Below are 18,357 nucleotides of genomic sequence, written 5' to 3'. Positions count from 1 at the left end.
ATGCCTGCAAATTTCAAGGCAATTATTGCTTCTGGTCCTTAGCGCCGTCAAAAGTCTTCAGCATCACCTCACTAATGTTCAAAAATCAACTTTGTGTGAGCTTGTGTTCGATATGCTTCCAGAAGTTGAACAAATCGGCCAAGCATTAAAAAACGATTCCCAAGCAAAGCAAGACAAGTTGAGACAACTCACGGCTTTGAAAATAGTTCAGCTCTACGAAGAATTGTATCCACTTTCGATTGCTCGCCCTTCCGGCTTTTCGTTGGTGTCGAAGGTTACACATTCGAATATCACCGCAATGGTTCTGGAACGAGATGTTTCTGAATTTACACCCTATGACTTAGTTTGCTTCAATAAGCTCTTGGAGATCCAATCCTACGAACAAAACGAACAGGAACTCAAATGGTGGTCAGCTACGGATGGACGCAACTCTCTTTTCACCACCTTGATCCGCTTAACTGTCGCTGTTCCTCCATCTTCGCGAGCCAGAATACAAGAAAGGATATTGAAATTCACTGAAACCTCTCTCATATTCAAGAAGGAGTTATTGGCATCCCCAATTGCAAGCTTGGTTCGTCTGTGCAACAAGATAAATGAAAAACAAGTTTACACACTCATGGACCTGTCTCTTGGGTACGCTACCAAAACACCATACAAGTATTTGGATATGTCCCACCAAGAGTTTGGCGACGTGAGTCCTTTCATCGTTGCATTGTTCGAACAGTATATATTCAACCGTTCAAAATCCGTGCTCGAATGGCTTCAAGTACTTTCTCGTGAATTGTTAATCATTGGTGAACCTGAAGATGGACTTGTGAAAATGTGGAACAAATTCATTCCGGAAGAAAACATAAAGGAAATTTCTTTGGTCCATGTTAAACACAACGAAGACAGTTTTGCGGACTTTATTATGGGTAAAACTGTCAAGGAATTGAGAAAAGACAAGAGTTTGAGTCAAAGAGTCGTATTCACAAGCACCGACTTTGCTGCCTTGTGGTATTTCATGAAGACAGCAAACATAACGTCCTCAGAAAATGAAGTATTTGCTGACTTGGCGTCCAAAGCGGCACAATACATGGCTTACAATGTGCCAAGTAATAAATCTTTGGAGGCGTACATCTTCAAGCGTCCATTTTGGGGCAGCTTGTCATTGAGTATGGAGGATCTTAGTTCTGGTTTGAGTGTCGATACAGCTTTTTCTTCCGAGTTGCTTAACGAAATCTACAGTTCGGTATATGATGTAATTGACGATACGAAACGAAGTCAATTGCAAGACACCGAATACGTGAAATTCATTCTGGATTGTTTCCATAATTCCAGCGATATGGCAATCGCTAGTCAAGAGTTTTTATGCAAGTTTTCTTGGATTTTGTCTAGCAAAGCTGTCTTAAGTTTGATGGACGAAAATGTTGGCAAAGGAGTTTTGAAACATCTTTTTGAATTGGCCATTCACAGAAGGCTATCCCTTTCTGTTGGGTCTTTAATCAGAGTTTTAGAGTCCTCGGAACTTGAACTTCCTGTTCTTAAAATTGCCATGTCATATGGCTTGATTCAACTTGATGAACAAAATCTCAAGAAAGTGGTTGGAACAATAATCAGAAGCAAGTTTAACATTCCTCTTTTGAAAGTTCTCATCGACAATCAGAACAACAAGCAAACTTTGACAGAAATAATCTTGGCCGATAAATCTCAGTTTTTAGGTACTGCCTCAAGTATATCCATTGCGGCTGCTATCAGCGGCTCGTTCAATGTGGAAAAAGTCCGTGAAGAAGTCGGTGATGATTTGAGTTCCTTCATCTTGGAAGTTGTGCAATACATTTACGCTTTTCTCGAGTCTCTAGAGAACTCTGAAGAACACTGGCAAGAATGCTTGCAAGTTTTATCTTGTGGTTTACAATTGGGTATCGCTGATGCTACTGAATCTTTCGATTTGGTTGTGAGAGTGATAAAGAAGAATAGTTCTAGTTTGGCTTTTAATTGCCAATTTGTTACGTTCTTGCAGGAGGCGGTGAAAGTTGACAATCTTGTTCCTCGAGCCATACCATGGATTCAAGGTATTCTCCTAGTTGTCACCAAGCGATTTGCAGAATTGACCAAGCAAAACCAAAGCTTTGATGAGCTTATCGACTCGTTGATCAAATTGCTTTCCAGCCTCAATTCTGGATTATGGAGTCAGATTTCTGGTCGTATCTTGGACACTCAACTTGAGGTTATATTACAGCATTCGCAGTGGATCTTGAATGAGCTTTATCTTGAATATGTTTGTTCTATAATCTGCTGTGCAAAGCATTCCGAGATTGACGCTTCTAAATTTCTTCAGATCTTCATTAATAATGAGGCAAACATTTTAACGACAAACTTGGGCTCTGCCAGTATTCGCTCGTACAGTGGGTTGATAATTTTCCTATTGTATTTCAAAAATAGCAAGCAGGCAGCCCGTTTTTTGCAAAACAACTTGATCTGCTACTACTCGGGGTCTCTTCGTCCAGAAGACATTCTCTTGAAACAAGTGCTTCAAGATATAGAAGCCAAAGTGAATCTTTCTTGGGTTAATGATGTAGCAAGATGGGATGTGGCCGAAGAGCTCAGCGAATCCGACCTTAGTTTGGTGACCGAAGAGCCACTCATCAAAAATTCAAAAGATTCGTTGCTGGTTACCATATCTAAGAACACCATTAATAACACTATACGAGGAGGAGCCGTCTCTGATATAGAGACTCCTGCGGCACTTTCCAAGATCATACAGAAGCAGAAGGTTCAAACGTCAGATTTTCTAAAAGAAATCAAGTCATTTTTTACAACCAAAGAAATCCGTCTTAATGGTCCTTCAAGTTATGATCCACAATTCATAGCCATGGTGACCTTGTGTCATAGTGAACTCATCAGCCTCAGCACAAATGAAAACGGAGATGATGTGCCAGTCTTCAATGTGAGAAATATTATAGAGACAGGGATTCTCGAAATTCTTGTTCAGAATATTGGCAATTCTGCAGTTCTGGAATCTGTAACGAGAATAATTGGAGGTATTGCAAAATCTGACGCAGGTTTCGAAACCTATAAAGACAAGGTGATATTCAAAGTTTACTTGAACATCATTCTCAACACGATAATAAAAAAAGTTGAAATTCCAAACTTGGTATGGAATCTCTATGGTGCTTTAATACCAATTTTGAGAAACCCAGGGCATTTCATGTACGATAGAGCTTATCGATTTGTGCTCTCAAACCCTTCATTGCGTGCTCATGATATTCCAATGTACCATGGTATCACCAAGTCACAAGCAATTGAAGGTGCGGTAGCTGGTGAGAACTACTACAAGGAAATCTCGTGGCTACTCGAAGCATTGACTAGTGGAATATGTTCTGAGGACTTGAGACTCATAGGTAACCAAGGTGTACTTGAATGGGCTCTTGATATTCTGAACTCACCGTATACACCTCCCAAGACTTTCAGTGAAATATTGAAGTTCATCTATAAGATCCAGTCGCTTGATATGGGCAACGATTTACTAATTACCAAGTTTGGTGCTCTTGGGTATATTGAACAAAAGCAGAGTGATACGAAAAGATGGAAAAATAACGTTGCGTCAGCTCAATTCGAATTGAATTACAAGCAGTTGTTATTAAGATTCGGAACTTCTCAGGCTACAAAACGGACTAAGGAGTGGACTGGTGGGGACAATTATGTCAAAAGGCTTTGCAACGGTGCATAACTATGGCTGTATATGCAGTCACAAGTTCAACTAATTTTGTGCTCGCGACAATTGAATAGATAAACCTTTCAATATGCCTGTAAGTAAATACCAGTTTAGGCTTCCACAAATACGTTCTAATACAGCTTGGTAAACTAGCTCACTACTCGTTTGACTTGGTCCTTATATCAATTATTCTTGCTGGAATTAATCGTAACACTGGGCTTCAATTTGATACTTCCACTTTATCATCAGTCGATTTCAGGACGTGGTTTGGTAAGTATCTCGGATTGGGAGAGCGTTTATATGATTATACAGTGACTCTCTTGAGAAATAGCGGGTATTTCAAACAGAAAAACTTGGTTTATGATTACGTTTCAAAGGAAGCCGATAAGTATTTGAAACAACAGACCGGAAGGAGCGTTGAGGATTTTAAGAAATAGTTCCCTTTATGTTATTTAAGCTTAATGAGTATGTATATTTGTATTTCTCCTTGTATTCGGTTGTATTTACTCTGTCATTTTAGTGCTCGTTATGTATAATGATTAGCTATATGAAACGATGTCTATTCCTCATCATCGTCACTCTCCTCGTCAGCTTCCTGCAACCACTTGATGAATGGTTTAGCGGCACGACGAACCTTTTTAGAAATATCCTTAGCGACGTATTTCTTGGACACTTTGCTTCCCCATGCAAGAATAACATTCTCATTGACGATATCATGTTCATAAACAGACATCAAAATTTTGGGCAACGCAGGAATCAATTCGGGTTTCTCCATACCCAAGAATCTCTCCAATCCTCCCATGAACGCTTTCTCCAATTCAGTTTGTTGGTTGATCAACTTTGTCAATAAACCTGCGTGCTCTTCAAGCTCACTGACAATCTCTTCGTCAAACAAGACCTGGGCCAAAACTTGAACAGTTTCTGGTTCTTCTAAGATATCGAGCTCAACAATCTTTTTGTAAATCTCAACGTCGCTAGGCAACTCATCCTCTTCACGGCCTTTCAAGATCCATTCGCCCAATTCGTTGTACTTTTCTTGGTCTCCTTGTAACGACAAACCTTCCAATTCTCTGGCTCTGGCCTCGATAGCTTCCTTCGACATATCAACAGCCCAGTCGTCATCATTGACTTCAATGCTCTCGGCTTTCAATGCAGCAGCCTCGGCATTGATCTTTCTAGTTAAAACATCGTCATCGTCGTCACCAACGTCACCGCTGCCGTTTTCTTGTTGCTGGCCAGAAGCGATATCAGAAATCGATTTTCCTCCACCTACAACGTTAGCAGTAGCAGTAGCAGCCTTCTTTCCCTTTTTGCCACCCTTGGCACCTGCTGGAGGATTCTTTAATATAAAAGTAGACAACTTGTGTCTGGGGTCGATGATGGAAACATGTCCACAAGCCTTACAGTCACGCTGTAAATTATCCTTCTCTTTGATCTGAATCTCAGTTTCAGGATTCTTACAGTTTGCACACAACACAAACTTGTTGATGAATCCATCCAAGGAATCTTGCAATTCATTGGCATCGTGAACACCATTCACCAAGTAACGGTTCTTGTCTTCATCCATAGAGGTCTGAGCACCTAATTCTGAGCCAAAGTACTTGACAATGTACGAAGCAGGACGACCAAGTGCACGAGAAACTTCGCTTAAATTGACGATGGCAGTTTTGATACCATTTCCTCTTCCTTCAACCTTTGATTGGATTGGAGGCATCTTGTACCGATAAAACGGATCAGTGTTGTCACGACAAATGTTGATGAAAGACATGATTGCGGGTTATATTTTGCTTAGGTAGTGAATTTCAACTATGTTGGAAGGTAATTTTTCACGGTATTACCATTTACACAGTGTGTAAGCAAGTCAACAATTTTTTTTCGGCCGCGGCGTGTCCCGGTCGCGTCACGTGCGGTCGGTTGCAAGATGAGTACTTAAGGCTTGATCACTTGGGGTGGGAATGGAGTCGCTCTGGACAACACAATGCACTTGTTGGAGTGAGAAATGTAGCCTTTGATGCGTCCTGTCACTATAAGGTTGGCCAAAATGCATTCAAGAGCATCTAAAGTGTAGTAGAATGACCGCTCGCTGAAATCGATGGTTTCACCATAAAACCCGGACATTTCAAAAGCAACTTGGATTGCAGAGAGCGGTACTATATGATCGGTTTTGGGATCTTTGTTGAGTTCCTTGTAGATGAGGCAAACTTTGCGGGTCAACTTCAAGTAGCAGAGGGGCCGCAATTGCTCAATGAGTAAGAACAAGTACTTCTTTAAAAACAACATTCTATACCGATTACAGCATTCGTCAAACTGTTGGAGATTACCATTGTACACGGCCTTGAAAAGATTGTCACGGTATATCTCGCGAAGTGTGGGAAATTGGTCCCATAATTCTTGTGAGGGAGTCAAGCGACTATTGTGAAGTTTTAAAGGTATAAGGATCAATAAGATTCTTTCCGTATGCTTTGAAGCAGCTTCCTTGTCGGAGTAGTATGATATTAACGCAAAAGCAGTCGATAATCTTTCTTCGGCCTGAACAAAATCCATATCGTCAAGATACAACAATGCACTGTAGTACAAGTATGACACTTCGTACCATCTCGTTGAAATGGGACTTGCGAGCCCTTTCTTACGTTTCTTAGTAGAAAAATTAGGAAGCAGAAGCCGTGTGCCTTTTATTGCCTTCTGAACCGACTTTGCAAGCTCCAATTTGCCCATTTTGAAGTATAATTGAAGCAAACAACCCAAGAAAAAGTAGATATCTCGACGCTTTTGATGCTCAAGTTCGAGGGTTTTGTCTGTCAACGAGAGCTTGAACGCTTTGTTGATGGTAGTAACCAACAATTCGAGAGTTGGTGATGCTTTTCCGGTTTCTGTGGCAGCGGCATCGACGACAATGTCATTAACTGGTTCCTCATCAGGAAAGTTTTTCTGTTGTACTTGGTATACGGAAATGAGCTCTTTGCAGGCGTTGATCAACGGAAGGTTTATCCAGTTAGTTTGGGACTCGGCGGCTCGAATAAGGTTAGTTGTTAAAGTATTGAGGTCTTTGAAAGCAGCCTTGATATCTGATTGAATGTAGACCAGTTTTAAAAGTTGAATGTATGAAGTGACCACCGACTGAAATCTTTCGGGAAGCACAGATACATCAGCTGAGGACGGTATATCGAATTGTGACCGCTTAATACCCTCTTCACCTTGAGGCCGTATTGAAATCAAGTCCTTCAACTTGATGGAATCTTCGTTAGAAATTGCAGATTTAACGTCAATTATGTATTGTTGGAGTGATGCCATTGCGTTTTGGGTATCAATTTATAGAAATTGATGAATATCAGTGTATTGGAATGGCCTGAAAAAGCCTAGGTTTCGTTTGCAGCGTGGTCCACAAAGGTGCTACATGTAGGAGTACTGCAGGTAAGACGAAGACAGAGATGAAGAAGATGAAGAGATGAAGAGCGGTAGCTGAGATTCACGAATAGCGAATTTAGGTGAATTGTGGTAGAGTGTATGCGGATTTAGGGTCATGACTGTTTTATGTCTATTTTTTTCAATATTCAACTTTGAATTTTATAATGTGAAAATAGTAATGGGTGCAAAATTTGAAAAAATCGAATATTTGCAAATTGTTATTAACTCCATACACCATTGTTACCACGTCAAAGTTACAAAACCAACTCCATTACTACCGTATTTTACCCCAACAATCTCAACAATATGTAATTCATCATTCACACGCTACTCCTATCTTTTTTTAGCGGTAGGTGTTTGGGTCCCACATTCATCCACCATATTTAGCTATATTGCTGACACCTTTCTTCCCCAATTTTGTTATCTGCTACACGGCGCAGACTGCAGCATGTCACATATGTCTACGCTTCGCACTGCTCCTATTTGCATTGTAAGCCTCGTCTCAGCCAAGGAGGCTATGAGTGAGGCTTTGTCCTGCAGGCAGCCCGGCGGGTGCCAAGTGTCGTGGTTGGAGACACAGCGGCCCACCATTTATTTCACAATTTTGGGTATTTAACCATACTTGTCGTTCAGGAGCTGAACGAAAGATATCTTGATTGCTAGAAATCCAGAACTAAACCGGGATCGTTTCACAGATTCAAACGCTGCACATTTTCACATTTCGCTAATTGCTTTCGGGTATTGCGGCAACGTTTCATTCTTCATAATCGATCGTTTGAACTGGCACATATAGTAATCTAGTGACATTCGTGCAGCGCCTTCAATTCCAAGACTCGAGGCTGGCTTGAAAACTGAAAACAATATTGTGAAGTGGTCGGCTTCACACCTCCTATTATTCATTGAACCAGATTGCAAACCTCGACATTTGTAGCGTTGGTGATGGATTCTAATTCAACCACTCCCGGTATATCGCTCACACCTTCGGCAGATGTACAGCAAAAGTCCCGTAGTCGAGCGGGCACCTTACCCTCATCGTTCATTCATGGTTCATCTCCAGCAGGTTTCAACCAATCTCATTCGCCATTAAACGCAATTGGCAATTCCGAACCTTTGGGGATCCCATATATGGATTCATTTACATTGGGAATTCCTGCTAGCTCGCCTCCTTTAGAAAAGGAGGGCATGGACATTCCTGGGTCCAATGGAAGTACCCGAAGAATGCGGTCCGGCTCTCTTTTTTCCACAAACTCGATCTGGAATGATGATGCTCTTCAACATTCGCCGTCGCAGGGAAATGGTCCTTCTCTTTTGGACAATTCGAGCGTTCATTCGGGTAGCAACAGCAATGGTGGAAGCTTTTTCAGTCCCGCTCTTGGCCCTCAACAATACCAAGGCACTGTTCCCCAGTCTTTTTCTGCTATGCATGGCTATCCACCTCAATCCACTCTTTCCGCTGGCGCCCAGACAAACCGCAACCGATCATATACTACCACAGGTGCGGTTCCTGTAAGTGCTGGCATGCCCTCAATGGCATCTCAAGCGACCCCACTACATGTTGTAGATCCCTCCGGTCAGTCGAGACTCTCAACATCTCCATTCCATGGATCTCTGTCTCAGTCTAATGATATGAACGTCTTATTAGATAACTTGATGGCATCTATGAACACGATGCACAACAGAAATAGAGCTCAAACGTTTTCTGGAGCTCCCGCTGAAGCTGATGCTGTATTACTGAAGCAGCTGATTCTAGCTCAAAACTACTTAATTCAACAGGAGCAACAACAAGAGCAAGCGAGAAATCAGATACTCGCACAACAGCCTGTTTTACAAGATGATATCGATTTCTCAGACTTCAGGATCACCACAAACTTTGATAACCCTAACTTGGGGCCCACCAACTTCCTTTTGTTTGATAATTTGCCCAACTTCATAGACTCTATCAAGCTATGGTCCATACTCAGCAATTCGTTAGGCACTAGAGCCAAAGGAAGTATTAAGAGCTTGAAGGTAACCACCACCAAATCGTCAAAATTGGCATTGGTGGAATGCTGCAGCGTGGAAATTGCTATGACGTTAAAAGCTAATTTTAATCATCTTGAGTTGGTTCCTGGAATTACTCTTTATGCTGCATTTGCCCTGGTGCTCGACAAGTCACCTACCGAACAAAATGTCGCTAAAACTAATAACTCGAAAACAAGTCCTAATTCCAAAGGTAGGCGTACGGAATCTCCAACCAAGTCACTGCCTATTGACCTTGTGAATATTCAGCTATCACTCTTGAGTTCAGTGGCACTGATTGCCCCTTATGACATTGATATGAACAAGGTTCGTTCCATGATACAATCTGCTATCAGATATCCTAATGAAAATTATAAGGCTAATTTCGGACCACTTCCCGAACCAATTCCTTTGCGCCAATTTGACTCGCCGAAGCTTAGGGAATTGAGAAAGAGTCTCGAAACCTGCGAGAAAGAACTGTCACGTCCAGAGGACAAACGAGAAATGTCCGATGCAGATTTGGATGAACTTGCTATTTCCATGCTCGATGAGCTCCCCGAGCTCTGTTATGACTATTTGGGAAACACGGTTATTCAAAAGCTTTTTGCAGTCATCAAGTCACCGGCGATCAAACTCATCATGGTCCATGAGATTGCACCTTACTTGACCCAGCTTGGTATACACAAGAATGGTACCTGGGCTATTCAAAAAATTATTAATTTGTGCGATAAAGACTACAACCAAATGAATGTCATTGCAGAGAGTTTAAAGCCATACTCGTTAAAGATGTTTAATGACCAATTTGGAAATTATGTTTTGCAAGGATGTATCAAGTTTGGATCTCCCTTCAACGATTTCATTATCGAGACCATTCTTGATAACTTTCTTGAGATTAGCAATGGCCGTTTCGGAGCTCGGTGCATCAGAACCATGCTTGAACTGTGCGGCAAAGACAATGCGATATCAAGAGAACAAGTAGCACTTGTGGCATCGTTGATAGTTGAGTATGCCAACGATTTGATTGTCAACCCCAATGGATCTTTATTACTCACCTGGTTTTTGGACACGTTCAATGGTTTTGACAAATCGCCAGACCTTCGCTACAAACTTGTTACAGACAAGGTCATCTCCAATTTGGGAGAATTTTGCACCCACAAGCTTGCAAACTTAACAGTATTGAAGATATTGAGCAACAGAAGCGATCCAGAACTGTCGCAACGTATCCTAAACCGCATTTTTGGGGCATATGATATCAACAATGAGAACGGTGTTCCAACAGATTTGTTAGAGCATCTTTTGGCCGAAGGACTGGAAAATAACGCAGGTCCACTTTTCCTTTACAAAATCGTATCGAATCCTCCTTTGATGTCACCAGGCAATGATATCTGGAATGACAACTATCACCAGTATGTTGTGTCGATGATCAGACGTATTTTACTTGAAATTAATATCGTCAATGTTCAACCTTACCGCAAGTTGATGGACGAGGTTGGTCTCGCAAGTAACCGTTTGAACCGGTCTGGATCAACGGGAGGAAGAAAACAAAAGAGAGGCCATAGAGGTAGCCACGGTGCCAGTGGTAACCTGAACCCACATTATGGCATGCCAACCTCAGGCCAGTATGCGAATCCATACATTGGACAAGTTCCAGCACCATACAATGCACCCATGAGCGGCCAAATTCCACTTCCATATGGCTACAATGGAGTTGCACCCCAAAACGGCGGTCTTCAAGGCGGTCCTGACGCATCACAATATCAAGACGCGGCGGTTATGCAACAGCTTGAACAATTGTCATTGAGCTCAGCCGCGCTTGGCTACAATTCCAATCCTGGGACACCAGGAGTCATGCAGCTGAACAAGCGAACCCTGTTCTTTTGAACGTTTATAGACCAGTACTCATGTCCATAATTATTATTTACTGAAATTAAAAATTAGATCTTCCCAACATTCGAGGGCCCAGGCACCGGTCTTGTATACGAGCCCGATGATCCGATTCCAGTAATTTTCCTGCAGATACCAGAGGGGGGCGCCTTTGTGCAAACACGCTCACTGATTGTATCATATACCTTCAGTTCTTTTGCCGCAAATCTAGGTCCTGGTAGTCAGCAAAGTGTTGAGCTGACTTTGAGCGTTATATTTCCGGACGTAGACGAGCTTTGAGACTTCCATATCTTTAGAGTATCGGTGTCTGTTTGTGACTGCGATCTTGGCTGGCTTCGACCTTTTCCGCTTTCGTTACTTTGTCAAAAAGAAACCTCCAAAAAGTATACTATGAGTTCTCCCAGTAGTAACGGCGACTCCAATTTGCCAGATCAGCTCTCTAATGAGGTTTTTCGTTTCTCAGCAGCAAGTCCTGACGTGAATAATCGCAATCATCATGCATTGAAGTTTGATTTCATCATGCAAAATGAAGGTCCTGATGATTACAAACAACTCAAGGAATCGATCACACAGAGAAGAAACTCTGCTGCAGCCCAAAAAAGCGAAATTCAGGAACTTAATTACCGCAATTCTCCATTACTAAAACTCCCAACAGAAGTACTACTTCAGATCTTCAACCACCTAGACAGAAGAGACTTGTACTCGTTGCTCACGGTGTGCCGCGAGTTTGCCGATCTCATTATAGAAATCTTGTGGTTTCGACCAAACATGCAGAATGACGCGTCGTTCAACAAAATCAAAGCCATAATGAAACTTCCAAAACTGTCCACACATTGGGATTATAGATCCTTCATCAAGCGACTCAACCTTTCCTTCATGACCAAGCTAGTGGATGACGACTTGCTATCCTTATTCGTAGGATGCCCCAAATTGGAGCGCCTCACCCTTGTTAACTGTACAAAGCTTACTCATTACCCCATTACTGAAGTGTTAAAGAATTGCGAAAAACTTCAATCCATTGATTTAACCGGAGTCACCCACATCCACGATGATATCATATATGCGTTAGCTGACAACTGCCCCAGACTTCAAGGGCTCTATGCTCCTGGTTGTGGTAATGTAAGTGAAAGAGCCATTTTAAAGTTGTTGACCTCGTGCCCAATGCTCAAAAGAGTCAAGTTTAACGGATCGGAGAATATCACAGACGAAACCATCAGTGCTATGTATGAAAACTGCAAGTCCCTCGTTGAGATTGATCTTCACAACTGCCCAAAAGTAACTGACAAGTACTTGAAGTTGATTTTCTTAAACTTGTCTCAGTTGCGAGAGTTCAGAATAAGTAATGCTGCTGGAATAACGGACAAGCTACTTGAGCGATTACCCAACCATTTCTTCCTTGAAAAGCTCAGAATCATCGATATCACAGGGTGCAATGCTATCACTGATAAGCTTGTTGAAAAACTCGTGATATGCGCCCCAAGATTGCGTAATGTCGTCTTATCCAAGTGCATGCAAATAACCGATGCTTCTTTAAGAGCATTGTCACAATTGGGACGCAGCTTGCATTATATTCATCTTGGTCATTGTGCGTTAATCACTGATTTTGGTGTTGCTTCATTGGTCAGATCATGCCACCGAATACAATACATTGATTTGGCATGTTGTTCACAACTCACAGACTGGACGCTAGTGGAGCTTGCCAATTTGCCTAAACTTCGTCGTATTGGGTTGGTAAAATGCAGTTTGATTTCCGATTCCGGAATTTTAGAGTTGGTGAGACGTCGAGGAGAACAAGACTGCCTTGAAAGAGTCCACTTATCGTACTGCACCAACCTAACCATCGGACCTATCTACTTACTCTTGAAAAATTGCCCTAAATTGACGCATCTATCATTAACTGGCATCAACGCATTCTTGAGAAGAGAAATCACACAGTATTGTCGCGACCCACCTCCAGATTTCAATGAGCATCAAAAAAACTCATTTTGCGTGTTTTCCGGCCATGGCGTAAACCAATTGAGAGCACATCTCAACCAAGTCATGGAGGACCGCGCCTATTTAATTGACCATGGCGACATGCATGCATTGTTCCACGAAAGAAGAAGAAGGTTCATGAACGGAGGAGCAGACATGGATGACGAGGAGATGACTCTTTGGGCAAGACAGAGGGGACTTGGATTATTACAAAGCGTGGATAATGACGGCCAGGGAATGTCTGATATTAATCGCGAGATTTTCCGAGAGCTTAATGAGGGCAATATGGGACCGGAAGAGATGCGTGAACATTTCCAACGGCTTATCAGGAACCATCATCAACACCGCTTAGTTGAGCGCCAATTTACTGGTGCTGAGGGCCAGGGAGATGAAGTTCATTTGGAAAACCAGGACCCTCAGAACGCCCCCCAAATAGTGCAGCCGGCTGTATTTCCCAATGGCAACCAAGCCATTCCGATAGTTAACGTCGATGAAGACGACGATATTGAGATGCAACTGGTTAGCTTATTTCCAAGAGGACCACAGAATAGTTGAATTACATTTAGGCTGCTGCTCTTTCCACTAATTTGTGTATAGCATTAATTAAACCTATTCATGGTGTTTTGGAATCCGAACCGTTGTTCCAATTCTCTTCTTCTTAAGAAATCATTGGCATAGTACGGCTGCAACTTTAAGTTTAGGTAGGAAACAACCTCGGCCGGCGTCTCACCTGCTGAGCGAGATAACTTGTGTGCATAATCCTTTTTTATAGGTCGAACCAGTCGCTTTGCACCTGAACGCCGAATATTAAGCAACAATCCATACTCATCCAGTAAGTCAGATTTGGCAAAAGAAGCAGCATTCAAGTCGGATTCGCCTAAAGGGACATTAGCACGCGATTGTGAAGTTTGACTAGGAAGACAATGGCGGAGAAGCTGGACTCCTTCCTCATGAATGTCGAGAACTTCGGAAGATAATGGGTAGCATACGGTAGCATTCGACAGAAGGCTCATGTCTCGAAGCTTAACATAACGTTGTAAACTTTTTAAGATGTTAGCATCAAAAGTATCCCGCAATTGAAGATGGATGATTTCAAGGGGTAATCTTCGGTGAACCTTTAATTTTTGTCGATAAGAATGCTTTTCACAAGTGACACTATTACAACATATACTTATACTACCATTAGAGTGTCGACTCAAAACTCCACACAAATAGTTACCAACCATTGTTTCCAATAACTGGACCTGCCTTATAGATAGAGAAGCTACTTGAAATGAACTATCGGTTCGTATTCGATACAATAACTGCTCAAGATTATCACTTGATGATGTCGAAGAAGTCAGCATATTGCTTCTAGTTTCTTGATTTGAGCCATCTATATCGGCTATTGTTAGCGAGTTTCATTCATCGAAAAATATACTTACAGTCAGCCGAGAGTGTTACAGGCAAAGCTAGAGAATCATTTGAAGACATTCCAGCTATTGTACCCAATGGCTGCAAATGAGAACGCCGCAGCCACCAAGCTCGATTACGTAATACAAGATTGTAGGGCTGTGGCCCTCGCACGTGCAACTTGGCTCTGAAAATTTTGTCGTTTCGACGCGGCACGACCGCCTCGCTTCTGAAGACTTGAGAAAAGAATAGTGAGGTTTTTCATACAGTTAAAGCATCAGAAATGTATGTACAAGAATAATGAAAAGGAGGGTGAAACTAGCAGAGGACGATTGGAAAATTAGCAGGAACTGCTTGGGAACTGATTCGAGACAAAATGTAGACAAATGAAAGTCATAATTGGGGTGAAAAACCGAAGGTATTCTTTATCACGAAACAAATTCCTATGGGTCAAACAAGATAGTTGCATTACCTGATACGCAACCCGACTATATGTGACTTTTCCAGAGACTTCACTCCATGAAAGAAATAATTTTCGACCCTAGAGGTACTCATCAAGAACAGTTATCATCAACCCGAGCCCAACATCCAATCGTCTTTATCACCCCTTCAATTTAAACTTAATACTAACTTTCAGGACTAAAAGAACTAAGAAGGTAGGAATCACCGGTAAGTTTGGTGTCAGATACGGTTCTTCGTTGAGAAGACAAACCAAGAAGTTGGAGGTTCAACAGCATGCCAAGTACGACTGCTCCTTCTGTGGTAAGAGAACCGTGCAAAGAGGTGCTGCTGGTATCTGGACCTGTAAGTCTTGCCGCAAGACCGTTGCTGGTGGTGCTTACACTGTCTCCACTGCTGCTGCTGCTACTGTCAGATCGACTATCCGTCGTTTGAGAGACATGGCCGAGGTCTAAATATGTAAAATGTATTCGGGTATGACACTTTCAACCTGGCAACAGGTCACCATAATAAAATTCATGGAATAATTGCTGTAGATAAAAAACAGTGCGAAAGTGTTAAATTCATTTCATGTCTCAGTTTGAGTTTCCCAAGATCCACTCTTTTCCACCACTATATACTAAACAGCCCAACACTACAGTTCTTAATAACCAGCTTGATTCATGGTGTGATATAATATTAAATTTTTGCCAATTTTATAGAATAACATCGTTATCTCCCTCCGGAGAGCCACTTCACTCACAAATTGAGAATCTCAACTTTAAAGAATTGCCACCACTTTTCGAGAACAAAGCCATTGAACGGTCTGTGGCGCCAGATTTCTTGTCTACAATCTTCCAGTATTTGATCCACAACAAAAAACGGGCCGAATATATCGATCCTAAGCGTCCAGAATTGGGAGTTCTTGTATACTGGAGAACACTAGTGGAATGGGCCACCAAGATCTACGATTATGTCAATAGTTCAGGTCAATTGGGAACTATATTGACGATCTTTGAGCTAACTAACCTGGACGAGTCTGCTTATCCCGAAGAATTGCGCAATATAGAGTACAATGTCTTGGTAAGAGCAATCAAAAATGTATTAATGAAACAGGGCAAGGCCCAGATTTTGATGTCAGAGGATGGAACACAGATTGGCGGTGTCAAGATTGTATAGGATATTCAGCATTTCGGGAAGTATCGAGAGTAAAAGAGATATCGTTGGAGTAAGACAAGAATCAATATTTTTGCAAAATAGTCCATTTGCAAGAAAAGTCAAAGTCTATCGAAACTATTTCAGCTTCCACAGCTTCCACAGCTTCTTCAACCCGAAGCTACTTAAGCTTTTCAAGCTCATTTCTAGCACTGCAAATTATTGTGAAGTTGCATCTTGCATTTCTCATTCACTTCATGTACGTCTTTTCATTCCCTGTAGCTTGCTGCTTGTGTCGCCCTCGACTCTACTCCCGTGGCAATCAAGAGCATATATGAAAAGTATCATTTGCCTTTTAGGTGCTTGTGGATGCAACTTCCATCCACTGGTGTATATAGGGCACACATCTCTCTGCGAGAAACTTCCCAATTGGGAAGTCTACAACGCGTGTTCATCTCATCGCTACTCCAAAAAAATCCGCACCGTCGCTTGTTTCTTTCTTCCCGCTTAAATACCATATTTAAGAGGGCAAGTCGTAGTTCTCTTTGGGGTGTATTTCTAGTGTTTCCGGTTCCTATTCAATCGGATTAGTGTATTTTTTCTTCTAAGTGACTTCAAATCATGAAATACGTGGTCGTTTCCGGAGGTGTGATTTCTGGTATCGGTAAGGGAGTGTTGGCATCGTCTACCGGATTGTTATTCAAGACCTTGGGGTTCCGGGTATCATCTATCAAGATCGACCCGTACATGAACATTGATGCTGGAACCATGAGTCCTTTGGAGCATGGTGAATGCTTTGTTTTGAACGATGGTGGTGAAGTAGATTTGGATCTTGGTAACTACGAAAGGTATCTTAACATCACTTTAACTAGAGACCACAACATTACCACTGGTAAAATCTACTCTCATGTGATCGAAAGGGAAAGACAAGGTGATTACTTGGGTAAGACGGTGCAAGTTGTGCCTCATGTTACTGGAGCCATTCAAGATTGGATAGAACGTGTATCCAAGGTTCCTGTAGACGAATCGGGGTTAGAGCCTGAAATATGTATTATTGAGTTGGGAGGAACAGTTGGTGACATTGAAAGTGCTCCTTTTGTTGAAGCTTTGCGTCAGTTTCAGTTCAGAGTTGGTGTTGAGAACTTTGCTCTTATTCATGTCTCACTCGTTCCTGTCATTCATGGTGAACAAAAGACTAAGCCAACTCAGGCTGCCATCAAAGATTTGAGATCTTTGGGGTTGACTCCCGATATGATTGCTTGCAGATGTCAGGAAGAGTTGGAAGTTTCCACCATTGAAAAAATTGGCATGTTTTGTCATGTTGGCCCAGAACAGGTTATCGCCGTTCATGATGTCAACTCGACTTACCACGTTCCTCTCTTGTTAAAGGAGCAGAGAATGATGAAGTATTTGACAAGAAAGTTGAATTTGAAAGAGTCTAGTTTGTCTCCTAGTGCTTTGGCCAGAGGAGAAAAATTGTTGAATAAATGGGAAGAATTGACATCCAGCCATGACAGATCGTTCCAGACTGTTACTATTGCATTGGTTGGAAAGTACACCAATCTCAAAGACTCATACTTGTCTGTTATTAAATCTTTGGAGCACGCATCCATGAGATGCAAGCGTAAATTGAAGATTGAGTGGGTCGAGTCTACGTCCTTGGAAGAAGGTGCTAAAGACCACGATCTCTCCGAGTATCATAAAGCATGGCATCACGTTTGCCAGGCTGATGGTATATTGGTGCCAGGTGGATTCGGAAACAGAGGTATTGAAGGTATGATTGCCGCTGCCAAGTATGCCAGAGAAAACGAAGTTCCATACTTGGGTGTCTGCTTGGGATTACAAATTGCCGTGATTGAGTTTGTTAGAAATGTTTTGGGCTACGAAAACTCTACTTCGATGGAATTTGATGCCAATGCTGACGAGGAAACAGCTTCTGTTGTATACATGCCAGACGTGGACCAGATCAAGTTGGGTGGAACTATGAGACTTGGCATCCACGAGACCAGATTCACAGCAGGAACCGAAAGTTCCAACTTGAGAAAGTTGTATGGAGGTTCTGACCATGTAATGGAAAGACATAGACATAGATACGAAGTCAACCCCAAACTCGTGGAACAAATCGAAGAAAAAGGGTTGAAGTTTGTTGGTAAAGATGAGACTGGAGCTAGAATGGAATTGTTAGAGTTGCAGAACCACAAGTTTTTCGTTGGTACTCAATACCACCCTGAGTATTTGTCCAAGGTTCTTGATCCCTCAAGACCATTTTTGGGATTGGTAGCTGCTTCCTCGGGAATTTTACCAGAGATTTTGGAAAGCCAAGATTTGAACTACAAAGGAGAATTTTAATTAGAATTGTATAAATACAATGAATCTAGATAGCATAATAAGCATACGCTACCCAACGGCATAAT

At 42.0% G+C, this 18,357-nt stretch overlaps 10 protein-coding genes across 10 annotated transcripts; 7 read left to right on the top strand and 3 right to left on the bottom strand. All coding sequences in view use genetic code 12, as the record gives it.

The window, feature by feature from the left end:
* Positions 1 to 112: 112 nt before the first annotated feature.
* PGUG_03083 (NopRA1 domain-containing protein) lies at positions 113 to 3,712 on the top strand (the record flags this gene model as incomplete). Its single annotated transcript, XM_001485304.1, has 1 exon — positions 113 to 3,712. The coding sequence occupies one exon, from the start codon at positions 113 to 115 to the stop codon at positions 3,710 to 3,712; it is 3,600 nt and encodes a 1,199-aa protein (XP_001485354.2).
* A 544-nt stretch (positions 3,713 to 4,256) lies between these two features.
* TIF5 (translation initiation factor eIF5) lies at positions 4,257 to 5,465 on the bottom strand (the record flags this gene model as incomplete). Its single annotated transcript, XM_001485303.1, has 1 exon — positions 4,257 to 5,465. The coding sequence occupies one exon, from the start codon at positions 5,463 to 5,465 to the stop codon at positions 4,257 to 4,259; it is 1,209 nt and encodes a 402-aa protein (XP_001485353.1).
* A 161-nt stretch (positions 5,466 to 5,626) lies between these two features.
* PGUG_03081 (uncharacterized protein) lies at positions 5,627 to 6,988 on the bottom strand (the record flags this gene model as incomplete). The annotated part of the gene is made up of 1 exon (XM_001485302.1): positions 5,627 to 6,988. One exon carries the CDS (start codon positions 6,986 to 6,988, stop codon positions 5,627 to 5,629), a length of 1,362 nt encoding a protein of 453 aa, XP_001485352.2.
* Positions 6,989 to 7,217: 229 nt separating this feature from the next.
* On the top strand, positions 7,218 to 7,718 carry PGUG_03080 (uncharacterized protein; the record flags this gene model as incomplete). The annotated part of the gene is made up of 1 exon (XM_001485301.1): positions 7,218 to 7,718. One exon carries the CDS (start codon positions 7,218 to 7,220, stop codon positions 7,716 to 7,718), a length of 501 nt encoding a protein of 166 aa, XP_001485351.2.
* Positions 7,719 to 8,041: 323 nt separating this feature from the next.
* PGUG_03079 (uncharacterized protein) lies at positions 8,042 to 10,981 on the top strand (the record flags this gene model as incomplete). Its single annotated transcript, XM_001485300.1, has 1 exon — positions 8,042 to 10,981. One exon carries the CDS (start codon positions 8,042 to 8,044, stop codon positions 10,979 to 10,981), a length of 2,940 nt encoding a protein of 979 aa, XP_001485350.2.
* A 393-nt stretch (positions 10,982 to 11,374) lies between these two features.
* GRR1 (SCF ubiquitin ligase complex subunit) lies at positions 11,375 to 13,513 on the top strand (the record flags this gene model as incomplete). Its single annotated transcript, XM_001485299.1, has 1 exon — positions 11,375 to 13,513. One exon carries the CDS (start codon positions 11,375 to 11,377, stop codon positions 13,511 to 13,513), a length of 2,139 nt encoding a protein of 712 aa, XP_001485349.2.
* Positions 13,514 to 13,557: 44 nt separating this feature from the next.
* PGUG_03077 (uncharacterized protein) lies at positions 13,558 to 14,304 on the bottom strand (the record flags this gene model as incomplete). Its single annotated transcript, XM_001485298.1, has 1 exon — positions 13,558 to 14,304. One exon carries the CDS (start codon positions 14,302 to 14,304, stop codon positions 13,558 to 13,560), a length of 747 nt encoding a protein of 248 aa, XP_001485348.2.
* Positions 14,305 to 15,379: 1,075 nt separating this feature from the next.
* PGUG_03076 (ESCRT-II subunit protein) lies at positions 15,380 to 15,967 on the top strand (the record flags this gene model as incomplete). The annotated part of the gene is made up of 1 exon (XM_001485297.1): positions 15,380 to 15,967. The coding sequence occupies one exon, from the start codon at positions 15,380 to 15,382 to the stop codon at positions 15,965 to 15,967; it is 588 nt and encodes a 195-aa protein (XP_001485347.2).
* On the top strand, positions 15,933 to 16,454 carry PGUG_03075 (uncharacterized protein; the record flags this gene model as incomplete). The annotated part of the gene is made up of 1 exon (XM_001485296.1): positions 15,933 to 16,454. The coding sequence occupies one exon, from the start codon at positions 15,933 to 15,935 to the stop codon at positions 16,452 to 16,454; it is 522 nt and encodes a 173-aa protein (XP_001485346.2).
* Positions 16,455 to 16,564: 110 nt separating this feature from the next.
* Positions 16,565 to 18,292, top strand: URA7 (CTP synthase; the record flags this gene model as incomplete). The annotated part of the gene is made up of 1 exon (XM_001485295.1): positions 16,565 to 18,292. One exon carries the CDS (start codon positions 16,565 to 16,567, stop codon positions 18,290 to 18,292), a length of 1,728 nt encoding a protein of 575 aa, XP_001485345.1.
* Between the last annotated feature and the right edge of the window lie 65 nt (positions 18,293 to 18,357).

The sequence above is a fragment of the Meyerozyma guilliermondii genome, genomic scaffold, assembly GCF_000149425.1.
Source record: "Meyerozyma guilliermondii ATCC 6260 scaffold_3 genomic scaffold, whole genome shotgun sequence".
NCBI lineage: Eukaryota > Fungi > Ascomycota > Pichiomycetes > Serinales > Debaryomycetaceae > Meyerozyma > Meyerozyma guilliermondii.
The sequence above is the reverse complement of the archived record's forward strand: the minus strand, read 5'-3'. Positions and strand labels throughout refer to the sequence as shown.